Below are 20,515 nucleotides of genomic sequence, written 5' to 3'. Positions count from 1 at the left end.
CCTGCTGAAACAGTTTCCTCAGCTCCTGTATCAGCCATATGACTGTAAAGCCTTCCAAAAATAGCTTCCCTGTAAAGCCCACACCCTCTGTTGAAGACTGATACAAACTTCTTGATCCACTGCATTATGCCATTCTTGCCAGAAATGCATTACCAATTCATAGGAGCATATTAGAATCTGAGAAGCTTTATGGGAGTTGCCAGTGACACTGCCTCCACCTGCTGAAAAAGTGGCAAAGTGGTTCAAAAGGTGTTCGAAGAAGTTTTGTATTGTCCCAGACTGAGGGGTTTTAGTAGCCTTTGTACTCAGTAAGAACACAAAGTAATTCAAGAACTTTCTACAGAAAAAGACCCAAAGAAATTGATCTTGTTTCAAGTAAGACTTATTTGTCCCACCATTTCATCTGTGAATTGCAAATTGTCAAGTCATGTTTGCAAAATTGAGTTGTCTGACTTAGAAAGTTTATAGCCATTACATTAAATAGATGAGTCCACAAACTCCAAGCTTTCATAGCAGATCCTCCTTACAAAGTATTTCACAGAGACCACATTTTGGTGCTAGGAACAAATTTATTTCCAGCTGTTACTTTTCCATATGAATCTAACTTTTCATTGCCTCATTTTCTCTCTCAAATCCTGTACCTGTTCAGGCTAAAAGAAACTCCAAATCATGGATATTTTAAAGGTTTTTTGCACGCTACCTTGATAAGAAAAAGCCCCTTCTCTGGGAATATAATTGATGGCAAGCAGACAATAATTAAATGGATTACCAATATATTTTTATCTGCAGTTGCACAGTAGATGGATCCTTCCTGTTGGTTGTGTCTACACATCGCCCTACATCGCCATAGCGATTGTGTGTATACACATGATCACCAACTGTGTTTCTGCACTGCTGGGTTGGGCAATATGGCAGATCTGGCTGGCAGCTAGACTCCATTTCCCAGTAGCCCCTCCCCACATGGCTAGGGCCGTTCTCTATGGAGACTCCAGCCATTATGCTGTGATAGTGCAACACTGGGGTTCCCATGGAGACCGGCCCTAGCCTTGCTAGCATGGTGCGCAGCAGGGCAGGGGGCTGGTCCAGAGCTGCTGGGATCTTGCGATGGGGGCAGCTTGGTCTGGGGCCAGGGCAGAGCCATGATCTGTCACCTGCACACTCCAGGCAAGGGTGTACAGGCAGCAGATCATAGCTCTGTCCCAGCTCAGGACCACGCTGTGACCTCTGCAAATAGCCAGGGCAGAGCTGTGATCCGCTGCCTGCATGCCTCTGCCCAGAGTGTGCAGGTGGCAGATCATGGCTCTACCCTGGTCCCGGGCCAAGCTGCCCCTTTTTGCAAGATCCCAGAGGCTCTAGGGCAGCCTTGTGCCCATGCCCTGCCCAGCACACCCTGCCAACGTGGCTGGGGCTGGCCTCCATGGCAACCCCAGCCTTGCACTGCCACTGCACTGCAGCTGGGTTCTCCATGGAGACCAGCCCCTGCCATGCAGGTAAGGGCTGCTGGGAAATTAAGTCTGCCTGCCAGTCAGATCTGGTTCACAGGCCAGACTTTGCCTTGCCCCTGCTGTAGCAGCGCACTCCCCAGATATAGCATGGTTCTATGGTAACATAGCGGCAAAATTTAACCTTGAGCTGTGTGCACAACACGGTAACCATCTGAACTGCACCATGCTTTAGTATAGTATTTCCAAAAGAAAGTACTAAAGCATGGCACCATAGCAACATCGCCATGCGGCGATGTGTAGACACACCAGTTGAAAATCAAAACTTGTTCCAGTAGATATCAAAGATGTGGCTTGTAGGCCAGATCCAGCCCATTGTCCCACTGTCTTGCAGGCCAGATGACTAGCAGCATCAGTATGAATTGCTCTTGGAACTGCAGCAATTCATGCTGCCACTGTTCGTTCCATCACCAAATTTTCAGTCCCATGGGCCAGATCCAGAGTGCAGAGCCACGTCATCTAGCTTGTGGGGCTGCCTTCAGTTGGAAATTTGGTGGTGGGACAAGTGGTGGTTGCCACAGCAATTCATGCTGCTGCCGTTTACCCCACTAACATTTCTGGCAGCCTGGGGTAGCCCTGTAGGCAAGAAAACAAGGACCCCTGCTGCAGGTATGCTCTCTGGTCCTGTGGAGCTGGACAGGTTTGACACCCCTAATCTAAGCAGGTTAGCATCCCTAATCCTTATTGATTTCAGTGAGCAATAGGTGGTTTTGAAAATCCCAGTTGGTCCCAGCATGCATCTTTAGGTACCTACAGATTTTGGAAATCTGGCCTAGCATGACCAGAAACTATCCCTCTAATCATTGTCTACAGTTAATAATAAATCCACATTAAATGCAAAACTTTTTGATGAAGAAAAGTTGTCTCTCTAAGATATTGGAAGTAGTTTTATATAATAAAAACAATAGAAAATGCTACTTTTGAACATTTTTTAATGAACTTGCATTCCAGTTTCCATACAAGTGCTGTTTGACACACATACCGAGTAAAAATATATTGTAAATCAAAAATGAAAATGATTAACCACTTTCTTACATAATGCAAATGTAAAAATTAAAAATCTGAATAAAAGTTTAGTAAGTAACTGTGGTATACTCTTAGCAAGAAATTAATATAAAATTTAGTGTAAATGTTGTACATTGGTTGCATGCATATATATATTTTTAACGCTTTTCTACCCAATGAGAAGTTCATTCTTCAGGAAAATAATTAGAATTTACAAACCTAAATTAAAATTAATTATTTAAATAAACATTTCCTGCTTGTTGATTTAAATTATTACAGTGGGAATTTTAAGTTGGATTTAGATCAATCCACCCTATTGAGGAAGAGTAGGTAAAGGTTTTAGAGACAAGTTAGACAAGCACTTGTAGTTTGATGCTGTTACTGCCTGCTCTATTGCAAATCATGGGATCTCCCAAAGCCTACTTGAAATTATCTGCTGTACTGTTTGCTTCCCTTTGCTGAGTAATATTTAAAATAATAGTTCTTGGTACGTGTTTATTGGCATATTCATTTAATCGCACACATTTCTTTCCAAAAAGTTCCTGAGAGAAATGTAAGTAAAAAAAAAAAAAAGTACAATTTTTAAGTTTTGAAGAAGAAAAACACTAATTTTTTATGGGTTTTTTTTTTTCTGAAGGGGACAATACATCTATTTCGCAAATCACAAAGATCAGTAGTTGGCAAATTAACACAGGAATTTAGATTGGTAGCAGCTGATAGAAGGGTAAGTTAATTTAGTTTTTGTTAACTGTATTTTAAAAACATAGTTGTAATCATATGTAAGTGACAAATATATTCTTAACTTTCCCCAATAATGTCAAGTTTGTCCTGTCCTGACAAAGCTCTCTTTAGGACATTTTGATTTTAAATTGTTTTGGAATATTCATGTGTTGTGCATTTGTCACTAGATGCATCTTACAGTAATCACAGAACTGGAAAAATGGAAGAAGATATTTTAGAATAGACAAAGCACAGATTGAATTTTATGGGTGGGCTGAACACTAATATCCCACCTAATGCTTTATGCAACTGTTAACTGCAGTTGCATTGTTTTTTGCTGAGTTTGTTGAAATTTTTGTTGAGCTTTTATGGTATTTATTACCATCAATTCAGCTGCTTCATAGATAAGAAAACAAATATGTCTTAATCAAGTAGCTTTATAATACTGTTATAACACAAGTGGCAGTTACATGTTCTGTCCAACTACCATTCATTTCTGATAGAACTGAATCAGGACCTATATCCTCAGAAACAAAAAAATGGACTGCAATGATCATGGTACATGTAATGCCTTAATTAAGAGTTTAAGATAAGTTTCAAACTTAGTAAAAAGAAATTAATATTGTCTTTGCAAAACTATCATATAAATGTACCAGCCTAGGCAGAAAATCTACCTGCTCTTTGCTTTGAGTGATTATACTTAAAAATATATTATTTTGCCATAAAAAATAATTACTTTCTCATGGTGAATGGATAAGTAGAATTTATCAAGGCTGCCTTAAACACTTTAAAACAGGTGTCGGCAGCGTTTTTAGGTAGTGTGCCAGAAACACCCACACCCTCTATTTGTAAGATGTTGGTGTGCCAGGGGCAGACAGCAAGGGAGTCATGAGGGGCTAGATCTTGTTGTGGCAGTGCAGCTCTGGCCCCCTCTCTACCACCTGTCCCAAGGCTCACGTGCCCACCACAGTGCCCAGGCTGTTCACAGCAGGTGGCAGGGAGGCTGCAAGCAGCTGTACTGGAGTCTGTGGAGCCCTGGCATGGCTTGTTGCTGGCGGCAGATGCATGCACACCTTGAGGTGGATGGGAGGGAAGGGGTTGGGACTGCACTGCCACAACAAGGATCGGGCCCCTCATGGCTCCCCTGCCATCTGTCCCAAGGGCTGGTGTGCCAAGCAAAATACCTTCATGTGGCCCTGTTTTAAATTGTAACTCCTACATTCCTTGCTTAGATAAAATTCGATTATGAAGTGTGGAATTTTGGCTAGGTGAAGGGTACTAGGTTGTGCTCTGTCTAAAGTTGTTCAATAATTGCTGAAGACTTCATATCTCTTCTCCTTATAAACATGCACAAATCCTCTTAATATTCTCAGAGAATTGTCCCTCAGATTCTATATATAGCAGTATGACTTTTGTTGTAAGAACAATGGATTGAAAATAAAATGCTATTTTGCTGTGAACAGTAGCTGTAAAATTAGTTTTGTTTTTATTTAATGTTTGTCTCTGGTTCTTCTAGAACAGTAGGGACTTTACAAGTTAAAATGTGGTTAATGATGTAATTCTTCTAATTTACAGTCCTGGAAGATCTTACTGTTTGGTGCAATAAACTTAATATGTACTGGTTTTCTGCTTATGTGGTGCAGCTCTACTAACAGTATAGGTATGTAGCTGTTCCTGCATCTAAATGGTTGGCTGTTACTGCATTTAACTTTACAGTTTTAGCATAATAGACAAGCAAGGCCCAGTGTATACTAGTATTATTTGGCTGTGCAAATGGCTTCACAATTTATCCCTTTTGAGATTTTGCATAATCTGTTTAGTGTAAAACTCCTCTTGTATAGGGTTTAGAATCTGCATATCATTGGCAGCTTCTTAAACTTCCCAATTTTTGCTAGCACTTCTGATGCTTCTATGTCTGACAGTCCTTTCAAGCTTCACTCATACAGGATTTTAGGTCTTTGGACTATCCTTTGAACGTTTTACTTTAATAAATAACCCATGGAGGTAAAGCTTTAAATTGAAGTCAGTTAGCAGGACTTGTTGGGTTTCTTCAAATTCATGAAAAAGTTGTCCTTACAGCATGCGTCCCCTACAGTACACACAAGGTTTCCCATCTGTCTGCATTGCAGAGGGACTGCCTGGGTTACATCTTTAACATGTGGTGTCTTACCACAACTGGAAAAACAAAACAAAAAAAAAGTCCAAGCGTTCAAATGATAAGCAAAATTTTGCTCCAATTCCCACTGTAGTTGAACTGGTTCCACCCACATCTTATTGTAACATAAATATATAAAGGGGCTGTTACTGTTAGAGTAGAACCTTAACTGTGAAATGTCTCTTTCCATGTTTCAATTTTCCTAACTGTTCATTAATAGGTGCTCAACAATATACGAAATATCTTTTACTGGACCAATTGTATGATTGGGATAGACTGAGACAAGTTTTCAAATGCAATTGATACTTCATTAGCTCTAACCTTGTCTTGGTGTATCCCAGTCATACAGTTGATCCAATATAAGATATCCACAAAAGTCCTTACCTCCTTACATGTTTCCTGGACCATCATGGTTACATCATCACCCCAACGCTACTAAATATTTTAGTATTTTACTTAGACCTGGTCTTACTTTAATCAACTGGTCTATAATTTTTCTTTCATAACTTTCAAAATGTAGCATTTTTTTTATACTGTTACAGGGCTGTGTTTTAGCAGAAGGATCTTGTTCGGGTGGCAAATGATAGGGAGTTGCCATAGAGAACCAATTTTTGAAAGCAAAAGCACATGCATCTTTTCTGTTATTACTTATGGTGAAGTATTTAATACTAAATTTTGTTTTTACAGCATTAACTGCATATACGTACCTGTCAATCTTTGATCTTTTCAGGTAGGACTTTTTTCACGTGATCCGATGATATATCAATGCTTGCAAAGAATCTTCTTTATAACTAAGTTTGAAAGTAAGAAAAATAGTAAATAAACAGTGAACAAAGACCTACCAACTACATGATTTTTTTAGTTATTTTTTCCATACACACACAAATGTAAAACTGGGCCAAATAAAATAATTGTATTTAGGAGTAAAACAACAAATATTGTAGCTGTGATCTGAATAATTAACAAATGAACCATAGTTAGATTTCTGTATACAGCTGTCTGATACTGCTCTAACTCAGTAAATTGACAACAAAACTCTTATTGTGTGTCAAACGAGCATCTTTTAATCCAGTGGTGCTCAAACTATGACTTGCAAAGCCAAGTCATCCAGCCTGTGGGGTTCCCCGCAGATCTGGAAATTTGGTGGGAGGAGAGCAGTGGCATTGTTAATTGCCGCAGCTCTGCAAGCCCTGTGGCATTTAATGCTGCCACTGTGCTCCTGCCACTACATATTTGGATCTAGCTGATGTACAGGGGTTGGCCTGCAGCCCCTGATGCAGCACTTCAAGGTCCTTTGGCATTAGAGCACCTCACTAATGCCACAGCTATTAATACTAAAATGTATTTGGTTTAACTGTAGGTGGAAAAACCTGGTTTAGTTTTACTTATGCTTTAAAAATGCACCAAGAGCCAGATCCTATTCCATTTACTAGGCATCTAAACACAACCTACTCTACCTTGCTTAAGTCCCTGAACAGCTGCTAATAAGTCTACCCTTGTACTTCTTAGCATGGAGTTTCAAAAGCAATGAGATGGAAGAAGAACCCACTCACCTTTTGGGGGGAGGGTGGGGTGTGTGGTCATACTTAAATGCCTATGTACCATTTGCGTGCTCAGTATGTGGAATAGGGTCTTTGACTTCAGTGAGATGGACCCTATTGCTGGTTTAAATAATATTTAATGTCTGTTTATTGATTCTGGCTTTTTTGAAACTTTCCAAATAATTCCAAGTTTTATTAGTCTTCAGCCATCACCAGCACAACACTATGTTCTTTAAAAACAATGATAATATTTTTTTTTCTCTAAATGGACTCAACTGCAATGTAGTGAGGAAATGAGCTAGAACAGTGGTCACCAACCAGTGAATCTCGATCCACTGGTAGATCTTGGAGCCTCTTGTGGTAGATCTCAGAGCCTCTTGGAGTCGATCCGAGGCTGGGTTGGGGGGCTGAGTGCCCATGTGCATGCACACACATGCCCCAGCCCAGCAGGTCAGTCTGTGGGGGAGGGGTGGGGGCTAGATTGAGGCCCCCATGGTTGAGGGACAGTGCCACAGAGGCAGGAGCAGGGGTAAGTTGAGCTGGGTGGGACTTACCTGCTGGGGAGGTGCACCTCCAAATACATTTTTCTCCCTCTGCCTCAATCTACCCCCCTTCCAGGGGGGCAGAAGCATTGCAGATGTAGTTTGCAGCTCCCCAATCTTGGTGCAACTCCCCACCAGCTGGAAACTCAGTCAGGGAGAGGGGTGGGAGTGGGGATGTAGGTGAAGCTCCCAGCTGGTTGTCTCAGCACAGATGCAGGGAAGGCTCCTGCAGGGACAGCACCCCACCTTTCCTCCTTGCCTCTTCCCCACTACCTTCCAGTTGCTGATGTGCTGCCAAAGCCACCTGGCTTATGTTAGACCAGAGCCAGGTAGTCCAGCCTGCAGAATATTAAAGGTTGCTGACCACTGTTACAGGATGTGGTACCATTTAGATTCTTCGTTGAATCTCTGGTAAAGTGAGAGAGGCTATGAATGTTGTTAGAACAATTCTGTTTACCTTTTCTTTAATTTTACTGTTTAATTATAAGTAGCTTTTGGTACTTTTTCGTGTGCAACTCCAGTAAAGATTTTTTGTTCATAGGTTTTGTGAGGAAGCATAATTATAGCAGGTTGTTGCTTTCAGAAATAGATTCCTCTGGTTTGCAGACAGTATTGAAAGGTATTTTTCACTTTATAACAGATAGGAGATATTAGCATGCAGGATTTTGATGCATGTACATGAATATGCCAGCATTGTAGATGGGATGGGGAGAGAAGCAATAAGGAGCTGACTTAACCAGTGCTATGTACTAGGCAAGTAAAAGTTTCAACTTTGGAGCACACATCTGTCTAGGAAATTTGTGACTTAGCCAATTTTAAGTTGTAGCAAGGAAAATAGTCTGGTTTAATCATTAAGACACCCATATATATCATACAGGTTATCTGAATGACAGCAAAACATCTCTAAATAAAAACACACAAAGGAAAAGGCAGCTGAGAGATGAATATCTTGATGGGTGAAGAGCCAAGTGAGGGGGGCTGGGTGGGTGATCTTTTTTAAACCAACTTATAGTTGGGAGAGAGGTTAGACAAGCTTTCAGGCACACGCTACCCTTCTTCAGGTTTGGGGGAAAAGCAGATACAGCTTGAGCTAAGTAGCAGATAGAACAAAAGCATATACATTACTCCATATGTAAATGAAAAGAATTTCCTTAAGGCAGGGTAAAGATGCACCTTATAGACTAACTGAATCAGAGATGCATCCCTATCTTGCCTTCCATGCCCTGGACTGGTCTGGGAGGGGCCTGGAGCAGCTGGACTAAAGGGAAACCTTTATCCCAAATTGGAACAAAAGGGAGCTTACTTTGTCAGGCAGGACCTTGGAATAAAGAAAGAGCACATCTATGTCTTCTCAAGAGAACCACCTTATTGGAAAGCTAAACATTAAGAAGTGTTCAGATCAGGCAATGGAAATGCAAAAATCTACTCACACCTAGGAGGATGGGGGATGGGTGTAGGCTGGACCTCAAGATCTCTGGGTTCTTAATTGTTCCATTCCCCCAACAACTCAGGCACATTATTCCCTTCTAGTCCTCCCCAGGTTTACAATCATACAGTCATTAATGGCATGTATCTATCTACAGTTTGATTGGGTATATGTTTGTTGGGTATATGGGGGTTGATTATGAAGGACTACCCCCAGCTAAGTGAAGAATTTATTATAAGTTTAATTAGAAGGGCTTTCAGAGGTTCTCATTGTGGTTTGGACTCTTGACAGTGATAGTGGGTTTCGTTAACTTTGCCCTTCACTATTTCGTATGCTAGTTGGCTTCAGTTACTTTGTTTGTGTTACTATGCATGGAAACAAGTCACCTTTTGTTGCCTTTGTACCACCATACAGATTTTTATGGTGGTACAAAGCAACAGCAAATAGACATCCATACTTTTTGTATGGGGGTGTGGGCTGAAGCTGCCCACACTCTCCTGCCACCTCAGGCAGGTGCTTCTGGGGCTTGAGGGACCTGGTCCTATGGACCCCAGGAATTCCTGTGCAGGACTGAGACTCTAAAGCAAGCCCAGGAGCACCTTCCTGGCTTTCCATACTTCCAGAGATGCACCCTGGATATTGCTGAGGGCATGTCTTTGGAAGTGGGGAATATTAGGGGTGTGCAAAATGGGCCATATTTGATTCGGATTTGGCTCGAATTGGGGACAGTGATTTGATTAGGTGATTCAGATAACTGTCCCCGATTTGATTCAGCCAAATTCAAATCTGAAGATTTGATGCTGATTCGGAGACTTGGCAATTCGGCCATAGACACAGCTTTAAATGTTTTTTCTACATAACTCTAGGTACTGGGAGCGGCTCACGAATGCTGCGATGCTGGGGTGGATGGAGCATCCCACAGGAGCGTGGCAGGGGCCCTGCATGCTCAGCAGTGAACCTGGAAGTGGACTGAAAGTACTTCCAGTCCACTAATGGGTCTGCCGGAGAGCATGTGGGGGGACCCCCCCTACACCCTCCCTGTGCCCCCCTGACTCAGTGATCAGCTGCAGGGGGACCCTAGGTGCCCCCTCAGGCCCAGGAGGCACCAGTTGCTGAGCTTGGGGTGGGGGGGGGCAGGAGGGGAAGCCCCCAGTGTGCTCCCTGGCTGACCCGGAAGTGGAATGGAAGTGCTTCTGGTCCACTTCCAGGTCTGCTGCCAACCACACAGGGGAGCCCCCTGTGCTCCTGTGGGTCGCTGCATCCATCCCACCATCTCCGCATTTTCGAGCCGCCTGGTACCTTGAGGTGTGTAGAAAAAATATTTTAAGCTGTGTCTGTCTGAATTGCCGAATCTCTCCAAATCGATTTGGAGGGTTCCATTTTGATTTGGAGAGATTAAATGGTCTCCTGATTTGATTTGGATTTGGAGATTTGGCCACCGAATGGAGCCAAATCGAATCAGGGACTGAAGCTTCGCACAGCCCTAGGGAATATGTCCTGTTGTCCCACAGGATGAATGGGTAAGATGTGTTTTGCCCATTGAAGCAGATTAGCTGTGGCAGGACACATCCTGGTACAGGTGATCAACTTCATGTGGTAATGTCTGTTTCTAGCCTATAGTCAAACATTTCATCTGTACTTTCCTGTTTAAATCAGCAAAAACATGGAATCTGACCTTGTAAGCCTTTCTCTTACACGTTTGCAGCAACATCATACAGTTACTATCTTCAGATAATGGAAGATGTAGGCAAGAGAGAGACACTTATGGTAAGGCCTCTAATGTGTTCCTTAAATAGCCTAAATCCTCTACCAGTTCCCCAGAGTGGGAGTCTTTGGTATAGGAAGTGAGCAGGGAGTATTGCCCTTATGTTCCATTCCCCTCCCAGACCAGATCAGGAGGGAGCATACTGGTGTTCGTTTTTGCAAGAGAGTCTGTCTCGATGGGGAGATCTTCCAGGTGTGAACCTGGAAGACCTTTCTCCTGGAGGGGATGTTTCCCTTGGTAGAGGTTGAATGAACGTTTGTAGTTTCTGCTGGGAGAACGGTGATTCTCCTGGTAGAAACATAATGCCTGTATGCAGCCCATGTCTAGTTTCACCTGCATAGTTTGGAAGTCTTAAAAATCGAAAATACATTGTAGTCTCAGACCAAGAAAGGAAAAAAAACTTTTGGGCTATTTTAATTAAAAAAAAAAAAAAAATCAGCATGTACTAGATTTCATAGACATCAGGGCTGGAAGGGACCTCGGAAAATCATCGAGTCCAGCCCCCCGCCCAAAGGGCAGGAAGTCAGCTGGGGTCATAGGATCCCAGCAAGATAAGCATCCAGTTTCATCTTGAAGGTGTTCAATGAAGGCGCTTGAACCACCTCCGGTGGCAGGCTGTTCCAGACCTTGGGGGCTCGGACAGTAAAGAATTTCTTCCTTATGTCCAGCCTGAAACGATCTTGAAGTAGTTTGTGACCATTCAACCTCATCATCCCTTGGGGCGCTCTGGTGAACAAACGTTCCCCCAGATGCTGGTGGTCACCCCTGATAAACTATACATACCCAGCATAAGACAACTGATTTTGAAGAAAACTTAATCTATGAAAAGTAATATACTTGCAAATAGCTCTTAAAATGCACAGATTATTTCTCTAGTTTTAGGGACCCAGTAACATAAAATGCCCTGAAATATTCATTTATCAAGTGCGATGGGAATGTAATAGATTTGAATGTTTTTCCAACTTAATCACAGAACTCTTTAGAGAATATTGACCTGTCAAGAATAAGCAGTGCTCAGTTTTGTTGCAAAAATCTTCCTTATTCTTCAACTTCTGACCTTCTGGGTTGTTTATAATAAATTAAAATGTTACTTGAGAAATTTATGTTAGTCTGTTGGATACAAACAGTCAGTCACTTCAGCTTGTTTTTCTTCTATATACTGTGAACAAAGAGTAATGATAAACAGCTTGGCTCAAACTGGGAGGGTGTCTCAAGTTGCTTTGGGGGAAAAGTTCTGCATCCAGTTTTATTTGATGTTTTAATGATCTGGAGGAAAGAAAAAGAGGTAAACAGTATGTTGCATGTAAATTTACAGATGGTATTACTTTTGTGTGCATACCAATACAAACAGAATCCAAAGGGATCTGCAGAGAGAAATAAGTACAGGAAATAAGATTCATCCTTGAAAAATTCAGGCTGATACATCAGGGAGAAAATAATTTGAATCGTATATTCAGTCCGAGTGAGAAATCCAGTTGGTTCTTGATATTTTCTGTAAGCTTTGAGTAAGATGCAGCCAAAACCACAACTGAAATTCACAACCAAAAATGCAAGTTTGATTTGGGTTATATAGTTGGAGCCATCACAGTGTTTGTCTACTCTGGTGCCCAGCCTGCTGGACACAAACTAGGAAAACCCAACTGTTCTGATTCACATTTCAGACACTTCAAAAATTAATTTGGTTTCCACCTGAGAACCATACTATAAATATTGCTTCTATGTTTGTGCATTTAAAAATACTCATAGACAGCTTCTAGGTGACACTGGCCCTACAGTGGCTCGTTACTACTGTGCAGTAGCATTGCATCACACTTTGTGCCATGTGACACTACTGCACAGTATTAATGAGTTACTGCACAGTCAGTATCTTGTGCAGACACAGCCACTGATTTAACATTTAACTTCTGTTTCTTATAGCAGTTTTTGAAGTTGAGGCACCTTTATTGTAGTACTGAATGATGCTGGGGAAGGTTGATGATGTCCATTGTAAATACAGTGCATCTCTGATCATCTGTCATAAGGTTATCACTTACTCAACTTGACCTCATTAGGCGTTTCTATGAAACGCATAGCAGAGATTTGGTTCCAAAGTCCTAATCCTGGCAGTACTTTCATTGGATTCAAGAAAAACCTTGCTAGTATAACTGCAGGGTTGAATGCATGGTATAATTTAAATGTTACTGAAAGATTCCACTTTGAATTCTGGAAACTGTAGTATGTTTTGTGTATAAATTATGCTGGCTTAGTAGCTCGAGTTTTTATCATCCTAACATCAGTGTCCCCTTTTGTTTCAGTTTGATAACATGTCTAATAAGCTACTGGGTAATGATGAAGAAACCTAGCCCAGTCTATTCATTTGGGTAAGTACTGATATGGAGCATTAATTATTTAATGTGCCATGAACAATATTTTGTTAGTAGACTAATCCAGTTTTTTTGAGTTACTGAACACATGTATAAATATTTGTGTGCATGTTAAAATAGCTTGCTTATCATGAGAATCTTTTTACTTCATTCCTATTAACATATTGCACTATGCTTGTTCAATATATATGGTTTGACAGTTGTGGTACGTAAGGTACATGATACATAAGGTAGAATAAACATCTTTATTTTTTTTAAATACTAAAATTCAAAGACATGCAAGGAATTGTGAAGCCTAAACAAAAAGTCCCATATTTGAGATACAGAGAAGAGAGGTTAGTAGGGTGGCAAATGGATTATATTTATGATTGGAATTGTAGTCTGAATTTCCACTGGTTGTCGGATCAATTAATTACCCTTGTTAAACAGATAGTTGGCCTAATAGAACTTAGAAATAATTCCTTTTCCCAAAAATCTCTGAATCCTCCCCATCTGTCCCCCACTTGAGAGGGAGAGAGGTAGGAGGCAGGCTAATTGCGCACAGACCAGGATGAAAGCTCTTTGTATGTGTAGTCCAGAGTTTTTAACTAAATTCTCAAATTTCAGATTTGAGAGGTTTGAAGTGCTAGCAGTATTTGCATCCACAGTTCTGGCACAGCTAGGAGCTCTTTTTATCCTAAAAGAAAGGTAGGAATATATGCATTCTTTCTTTTATGGTGAATTTTTGACGAGAAAATGTTCCATTCAGCTTGAGTAAAGCTTATATATTTTTGAAGTACTGTAAAAGAAAGGGTCATTTTTCAGAAATAGCTCCTGACTTCTTAGACAAAATGGATTTGCAGCAAGGGGTGATGTTGTAGAACCTTATTTTGCTAATTATCCTGATTGCTGTCCATGTGGGCTATGGGAAAATGTATATGAGCAATTTTTAAAGGGAAAAATTTGATAGTACTATTCATGGCACATTCCAAGAGCTCTCTTAAGGGCCTGATAAACAATATTGTTTGATCATTGTGATCAATCAAGCAATAATGAAAACACAATTTTGTGTAATTATTTAACTCCAGTATTATCAGGTGTTAAGTAGCACCTTATTTTCTAAAGTAACTATAGAAGTGGGAAGGTGTGGATTTTTCTATTTTAAATGAGTTGGTAATCCATCAACGTTTGTGTGTCTCCAGACATGCAAATAATTAATTCCAGGCACATGACTTGTTTCAGTAAATTTTCAGCATGTTATCAAGTGCAGTACTTCTAAGAGGCATGCTAGTTTACTGATTTCACGTGTTTGTTTTAAACTTATTTAAGAATCAGTTAAGAAAATAAAATTGCTGAAAATTGGCTATTATGCGTGCATAGCAACTTCTTCCCAAGTGCATAAAGCTATGATACTGGCCTAATGATATATTCCAGATTGACCTGTTGCAGGTCACTTACAGAATAGGGTGGAATTCTGTTATCCTTCATGTACCTAAATGGCACTTAAAGACAGTTTTACTATTTTATTCCTGGTGCTCTGTGGAGATGGAAGTGTACACATGTATGTGAAGCATGCTTAATAGGCTACACATTTGCCAGGTAAGTGTGTGCATATTGGCAAAGTCCTGGAAAAAGTGAGGAGGAAGACAACACCCTCCCCACCCAACCAACCCTGCATCTGTTTTAGCCCCAGTAGCGGAGTGGTTGGGGCTCTTGGCCAGCAAGCCAAAGACCTGTGTTCTAGGCCCTTCCCCCTGGCCTCAGGGAGGGTTTGAATCTACATCTCTCTGATTTCCTAGCAAAGTGATGTAGCCGGTAGCCACTGTGCCCCAAGTTAGGCATTACCAAGTCCCTTCTTCAGCACTCCTTCTGAAGCTGAGCTACTGCACCTTGCGTTTAATAGTCACTAGATAAGATGGATGGAGACCCTCTTCAGTGGAGAAGGTTCCAGTGGTCCAGGGTAGGGCCCATGGCCTTCCTTCCAGAGAAACACCCATCTCACTGAACCACTGCCTAACCTGTGGTGTAGTGGTAAGACCACTGTGGTGAGAAGTTAGAGACCTGCAGGTTCAAATACCTTCTGGGTGAGGGGATCCTAGAACTTGGGTCTCCTGCCTCCTGGGTGACCAGAGCCCTACCAAAAGCCCAAGAATAGGGTCTGTTCCTTGGGGCAGTTGTCTCAGGTTCTTTGCAGAACAGGGTGAAACTTTGCGCTCTGGTGGTGTTCTCTGTCTGGGGCTCCCTGGGAGCCCCCTGAAGTTCTGACTGGCAGTCAGCTTGAGACAGGCTAACACAGCTGCAGTGAACCCATCTACCAGCTGAGACCTTTAAAGGGCTCCTAGGCAACCCGAGACTGGCTTGAGCTGCCTGTTGGGCTGTCCAGGAACTAGAAGCTTTAAAGGTCTCCTGGGCAGCCCAAGATGGGGAACCACCATAACAGAGGTGGGTCTCAGGTCTTGATCAGCTTGTTGGTATAGCAACTTTAATCAGGCAAGCATGTCAGTGGTATGTTCCAGCTAGGGGGACTGTACACATAGCACCTGCCCATAGTACTATAAAAAATAGCATCTGCATACAGCCATGTTTTTTATCTGACTGTGATCTTGTAACTGACACACATTCCCTGGGTATGCATATGCAGCCATGGATCAACCCAGTCAAACTGAGCACATACAGTATATGTGTGCATGCTTATGTGTCTACACTGCAAAGGTGACAGAATCACAAACTGTGGTAAATGCCAGAAAGGTCACTTACAGCTGGAAAACTGCCATTTAGATGCACAAAGGTAAAAGAATTCCATCCATACTCTGTGCTCATGTTTAATGAGGCATTGTCCATGACATGCAATGTGTCAAGATGTAGCATTTAATTTTTTTTACGTTTATGGGATTTAGCAAGTATCGTTAGATAATTTAAATGCAGTCCTGAAATATCTCTGGAGCTTCTTTGGGGAGTGCTGCCCCCTCCTAGTTTCAGTGAAGAGGTAAATGCTCAACAGTTTGTGAAATTGGCCCTTCATTTTACTGAGACAAGTTGCATTGCTGTATCTCAGATGACATTTTTAATTAAGATTTAGTTTCTTTTGACTGAAACTTGTTTGCAAATATTTCTTTTCATTCCTTCATTTGACAGAAGGGTCTGTTGTAATGGGCTCTGGGGAAAAAATTATTTATATTTTTAAAGTAGCCCTAACAGATGCCTAGCATAGCCTAGACTGTTTTTAGTAATGGCAATTGCACCGTATTTGGAACAGTACACTTTACCGTTTAACTCTTGTTTTTTCTGAAATTTATCCTAGATTTTCCCTGCACAGCTGAAGCTTAATCTTGTTTTAGTGCTTGCTGACTGAGAAGAACTGATTGTTATCTTTACTATAATGTTCCTTATACTTACAGAGGGTTACAGTAGTGGACCTAGGAATGGAAAAAAAGGGTACCCCTCCTGCTGGAGCTGCACATGAGCAGCGAGCTCTGAGCTCACTAGCTGATTGGAGTGGGGTCTGACTGGAGTCCCTACCATCATTTGTGATTCTAGACTGCTGCTGCTCACCTTTCCCCTCCCTTCTGAATTCAGCAGCAAGAGAAAGTGGGGAGAGGGGACATTGGCAACTCTCACTCCTTGGAGTCCAAATTTATGGAAAGTAGAGGCTCAGGCCAGATCCCATGCTGAGAGTTCACATGTGGCACAGCCAAAGGGAGGGTGCAGCTATGTCATTGCACTGCCTCTGGCTCTGCCCTTGAGAGGGTTACTAGAATTACCTTCTTTTCTGTAAATTATACCCTAATTCAATTTAGTGAGATAGATAGATGTCCACAAATGAAAAGTTTTCCTTATATTTGTAATTTTTCATGTAATTCTGTTAATATAATTAGAAATTACAATTTATTTCTTGCAGTGCAAAACGGTTTCTGGAACAACCTGAGATACACACGTAAGATGTGATTTTAATATATGAAGCTATCTTTTTTTTTTACTTTCCTTATTTTTTCTGTTTCTTAATCTGGCATATATGAATGACTGGTATATCCAACACCAAATTGTGTTTGGTACTTTGGCATTTAAATTAAAAAATGTATGTAAACTTTTGTGGTAATAACTTTTTGATCTTTTTAGGTACAGATATAAATGAACCTATAAGTGATTGTGTAGCTGAGTAATAGTTGCATATTTGTTCCTTATAATTTAGCAAATGTATTAGTTATTTCTTCTATTTTTATTATTGAAGTTTCAGCCCTGAGGACAAGCAGTTATTTTGAGAATTGTCATCAGCTCATCTTTAACATGCAAAATTCACAAATATTCTCTTAAAATGGTAGAAAGCTGTCCGATATTTTACAGTCAACTAGAATTTATCTTAGTCTTGTTTTTGTCTTGATAGAGTATCTTCAGACAATTGTTCTTTTAAAGGCACCAGCCCTTAATCTTAGTTTAATTTCATATGATAGCAGAAGTTATGAAAAATGAAAATGTATTTCTTTTTCTGTCTTCCAGGGGGCGACTGTTAGTTGGTACTTTTGTGGCTCTTTTTTTCAACTTGTTTACAATGCTTTCCATAAGGAATAAGCCTTTTGCTTATGTCTCTGAAGGTATGTGATGAAAGAACCTATAACAAGAATTAAGGAAAAGGTATCAATGTATTTTTCTCTAGATATGTTTTCTTTGTTAGACATGAACACAGTTACTATGGTGTCACTTCTGACCACTGAGTTTAAGCATGGTTAATTACATTGTTTTGTTGTGTCTCTAGGTTTCAAACAGTACTACATAAACACCAATGAGAGTAATTAAATTTAATTTCAGATATCGCCACTATTTTTATGCTAAGTTTTACTTTATTATTTTGTTTTACCTCCTTTTCTCAACCAGATGTAATCTAACAGGGCTATTAATGGCCCTCTGTAAAAGCTGGAAGGGTTTATTAAAAAAACCCAGAAAAACACAACTCTTCTATATACCACTTCCACCCTGGAATTTTTCCTTTTTTCAGTAGAATCACAACCATTCTCCATAATTTTCCATAATGCTGAGCGATTGCAGTCATTAGCAAACACTACTTTTTATTTAAAGGCTGCTGCACTATAAAACATTGATTTATTTGGGTGAATGTATCTTTGATGTTTATGATTTTATAAAATATTTTAACGTGTTGTAAAAAGTCTGAGTAAATTGAACTAGGAGTTGGAAAATATGTAAGTTCTAATCCGACTTCCTTGACTAAATCTTAAACATTCTGCACCTCGGATTTTTCAGCTGTGGAACAGGGGTTATTGTGCTCCGCTTTGAAAACACAGAATCGGAAAATTTAGGGTTGGGAGGGACCTCAGGAGGCCTAGTCCAGCGGTTCTCAACCTTTTTTGTAGTAGGACCCATTTGTAAACATTGGCTAGTCCTGACCCAGTGCCCCTCACTCCTGACCTGCTGCCCCACAGTATGTGTGGCAGGAGGTGGGGGGGTGTCTGGTGGGGTGTATGGGGACCCCAAGCAGCCCATTGCAGGCTGGAACTCTGACAGTCTGCAAGGGAAAAGCCACAGTTTCCCACAGTTTTCTCCTTTCAAGCAGACTCCATTTTTACAGTTCGTTTGCAACCCTTTCATATGTTCTTGTGACCCACTTGTAGGATGCAACCCATGGATTGAGAAACGCTGATCTAGTCCAACCTCCTGCTAAAAGCAGGACTATTTCCCAACTAGATCATCCCAGCCAAGGCTTTGTCTAGCCAGGTCTTGAAAACCTCTAAGGATGGAGATTCCACCACCTCTCTGGGTACCCCATTCCAGTACTTTACTGTCCTGCTAGTGAGACAGTTTTTCCTACCATCTAGCCTAAACTTCCCTTGCTGCAACTTGAAACCATTGGTTCTTATTCTGTCATCTACCACCACTAAGAACAGTCTAGCTCCATCCTCTTTGGATCCACTCTTCAAAAAATTGAAGGCTTTTATTAACACACCCACCCCCCATCTTCTCTTCTTCAGATTAAATAAACCCAGTTCTCTCAGCCTCTCCTCAGAAGTCATGTGCCCCAGACCACTTAACCGCTTTTGTTGCCCTCTGCCAGACTCTCTTCAATTTATCTACATCCTTTCTGTAGTGAGGGGCACAGAACTGGACACAGTACTCCAGATGTGGTCTCACCAGTGCCAAATAGAGGAGAAGAATCACTTCCCTCCATCTGCTGGCAGCACTCCTATTAATGCAGCCCAGTATGTCGTTAGCCTTCTTGGCAACACGGGTGCACTGTTGACTCGTATTCAGATTATTGTCCACTGTAACCCTCAAGTCCTTTTCTGCAGAGCTTCTGCTTAGCCAGTCAGGTCCCAACCTGTTCCAGTGCAGAGGATTGTTTAATCCGAAGCGCGGGACTTTGCACTTGTCCTTATTGAACTTGAGGAGATTTCTTTTGCTCCAGTCCTCCAATTTGTCTAGGTGTCTTTGAATCGTAGTCATGCCCTCTAGCGCAGCTGCTACTACCCCCCAACTTGGTATCCTCTGCAAACTGGCTGAGGGTATGCTTCCTCCCATCTTCCAGATTGTTGATGAAGATATTGAACAAAACTGGCCCAGGACCAACCCCTGGGGCACTCCACTTTGATACCAGCTGCCAGCTAGACATTGAAGCATTGATTACTACCTACTAGGCCTGTGTGAAGTGGAAAGTATGTGCTTTGGATTCGGCAGGACAGTGATTCAATTCAGTGATTTGAATCACTGTCCTGATTTGATTCAGCCAAATCTGAAGATATTCGGCACCAAATCTTATTTGGCCATAGACTATATAGACAGGCGGTGCCAGTGGGAGCAGCTGGACGAGCCGTGGTTGAGCCGGCAGCCCCGAGAGAAGCTATGGCTCATCCAGCTGCTTGTCTAGTTGCCCCCACCGCCAGGGTGAGGCAGGCAGTGCTGGCAGCCCTGGGAAACACCGCAGGGGCTGGGGGGAATGATTGGAGAGCTGGGGGAATGATCAGGGGCGAAGGGAACGAACAGGGGCTTCCCCCAGCTCCCAGTTTGATTTCCCAGCTCCCTGATCATTTCCCCCCAGCCCCCAGGGCTTCTCCCGGGGCTGCCAGCACTGCCTGCCTTGCCCCAGCGGGGTGGGCAGCCAGATGAGCTGCGGCTTGAGCCTGCAGCCCTGGGAGAAGCTGTGGGGGCTGGGGGGAATGATTGGGGAACTGGGGGATCGAACCGGGAGCTGAGGGGAAGCCCCTGTTCATTCCCTCAGCCCCCGATCAATCCCCCCAGCTCCCAGTTCGATCCCCCAATTCCCAGTTTGATCCCTCAGCTCCCGATCATTCCTCTCAGTCCCCACAGTTTCTCCTGGGGCTGCCAGCACTGCTTGCCTCACCCTGGCAGGGAGGCAGCCAGACGAGCTGTGACTTCTCCTGGGGCTGCTGGCTGAAGCCGGGGCTCATCCGGCTGCTTCCCTAGCTTCTCCCTAGCAGTACAGGCAGGTACTGCTTAGTGCCTGCCTGTACAGTCTATGGCCAAATCTCTCCGAAGCAATTCGGAGGGTTTCC

General features: G+C 42.0%; 1 protein-coding gene across 11 annotated transcripts in view; it reads left to right on the top strand.

Moving 5' to 3' along the window:
* The window catches only part of SLC30A6 (solute carrier family 30 member 6), a 35,517-nt gene that overhangs the window by 3,476 nt on the left and 11,526 nt on the right, over nucleotides 1–20,515 (top strand). The window contains exons 2-8 of one of the 11 annotated variants that reach the window (XM_006024500.3): nucleotides 3,145–3,231; nucleotides 4,803–4,887; nucleotides 6,070–6,112; nucleotides 12,951–13,016; nucleotides 13,626–13,706; nucleotides 16,897–16,932; nucleotides 17,493–17,587. In XM_006024500.3, the coding sequence (XP_006024562.1) occupies nucleotides 3,145–3,231; nucleotides 4,803–4,887; nucleotides 6,070–6,112; nucleotides 12,951–13,016; nucleotides 13,626–13,706; nucleotides 16,897–16,932; nucleotides 17,493–17,587 (493 nt within the window). Of the gene's footprint in view, nucleotides 1–3,144; nucleotides 3,232–4,802; nucleotides 4,888–6,069; nucleotides 6,113–12,950; nucleotides 13,017–13,625; nucleotides 13,707–16,896; nucleotides 16,933–17,492; nucleotides 17,628–20,515 lie in introns of those variants that run through there. The other 10 variants (XM_025205153.1, XM_025205155.1, XM_025205158.1 and 7 more) reach the window with 10 other exon arrangements.

Source organism: Alligator sinensis, unplaced genomic scaffold (assembly GCF_000455745.1).
Source record: "Alligator sinensis unplaced genomic scaffold, ASM45574v1 scaffold284_1, whole genome shotgun sequence".
In the NCBI taxonomy this organism is placed as follows: Eukaryota; Metazoa; Chordata; order Crocodylia; family Alligatoridae; genus Alligator; species Alligator sinensis.
The sequence above is the reverse complement of the archived record's forward strand: the minus strand, read 5'-3'. Positions and strand labels throughout refer to the sequence as shown.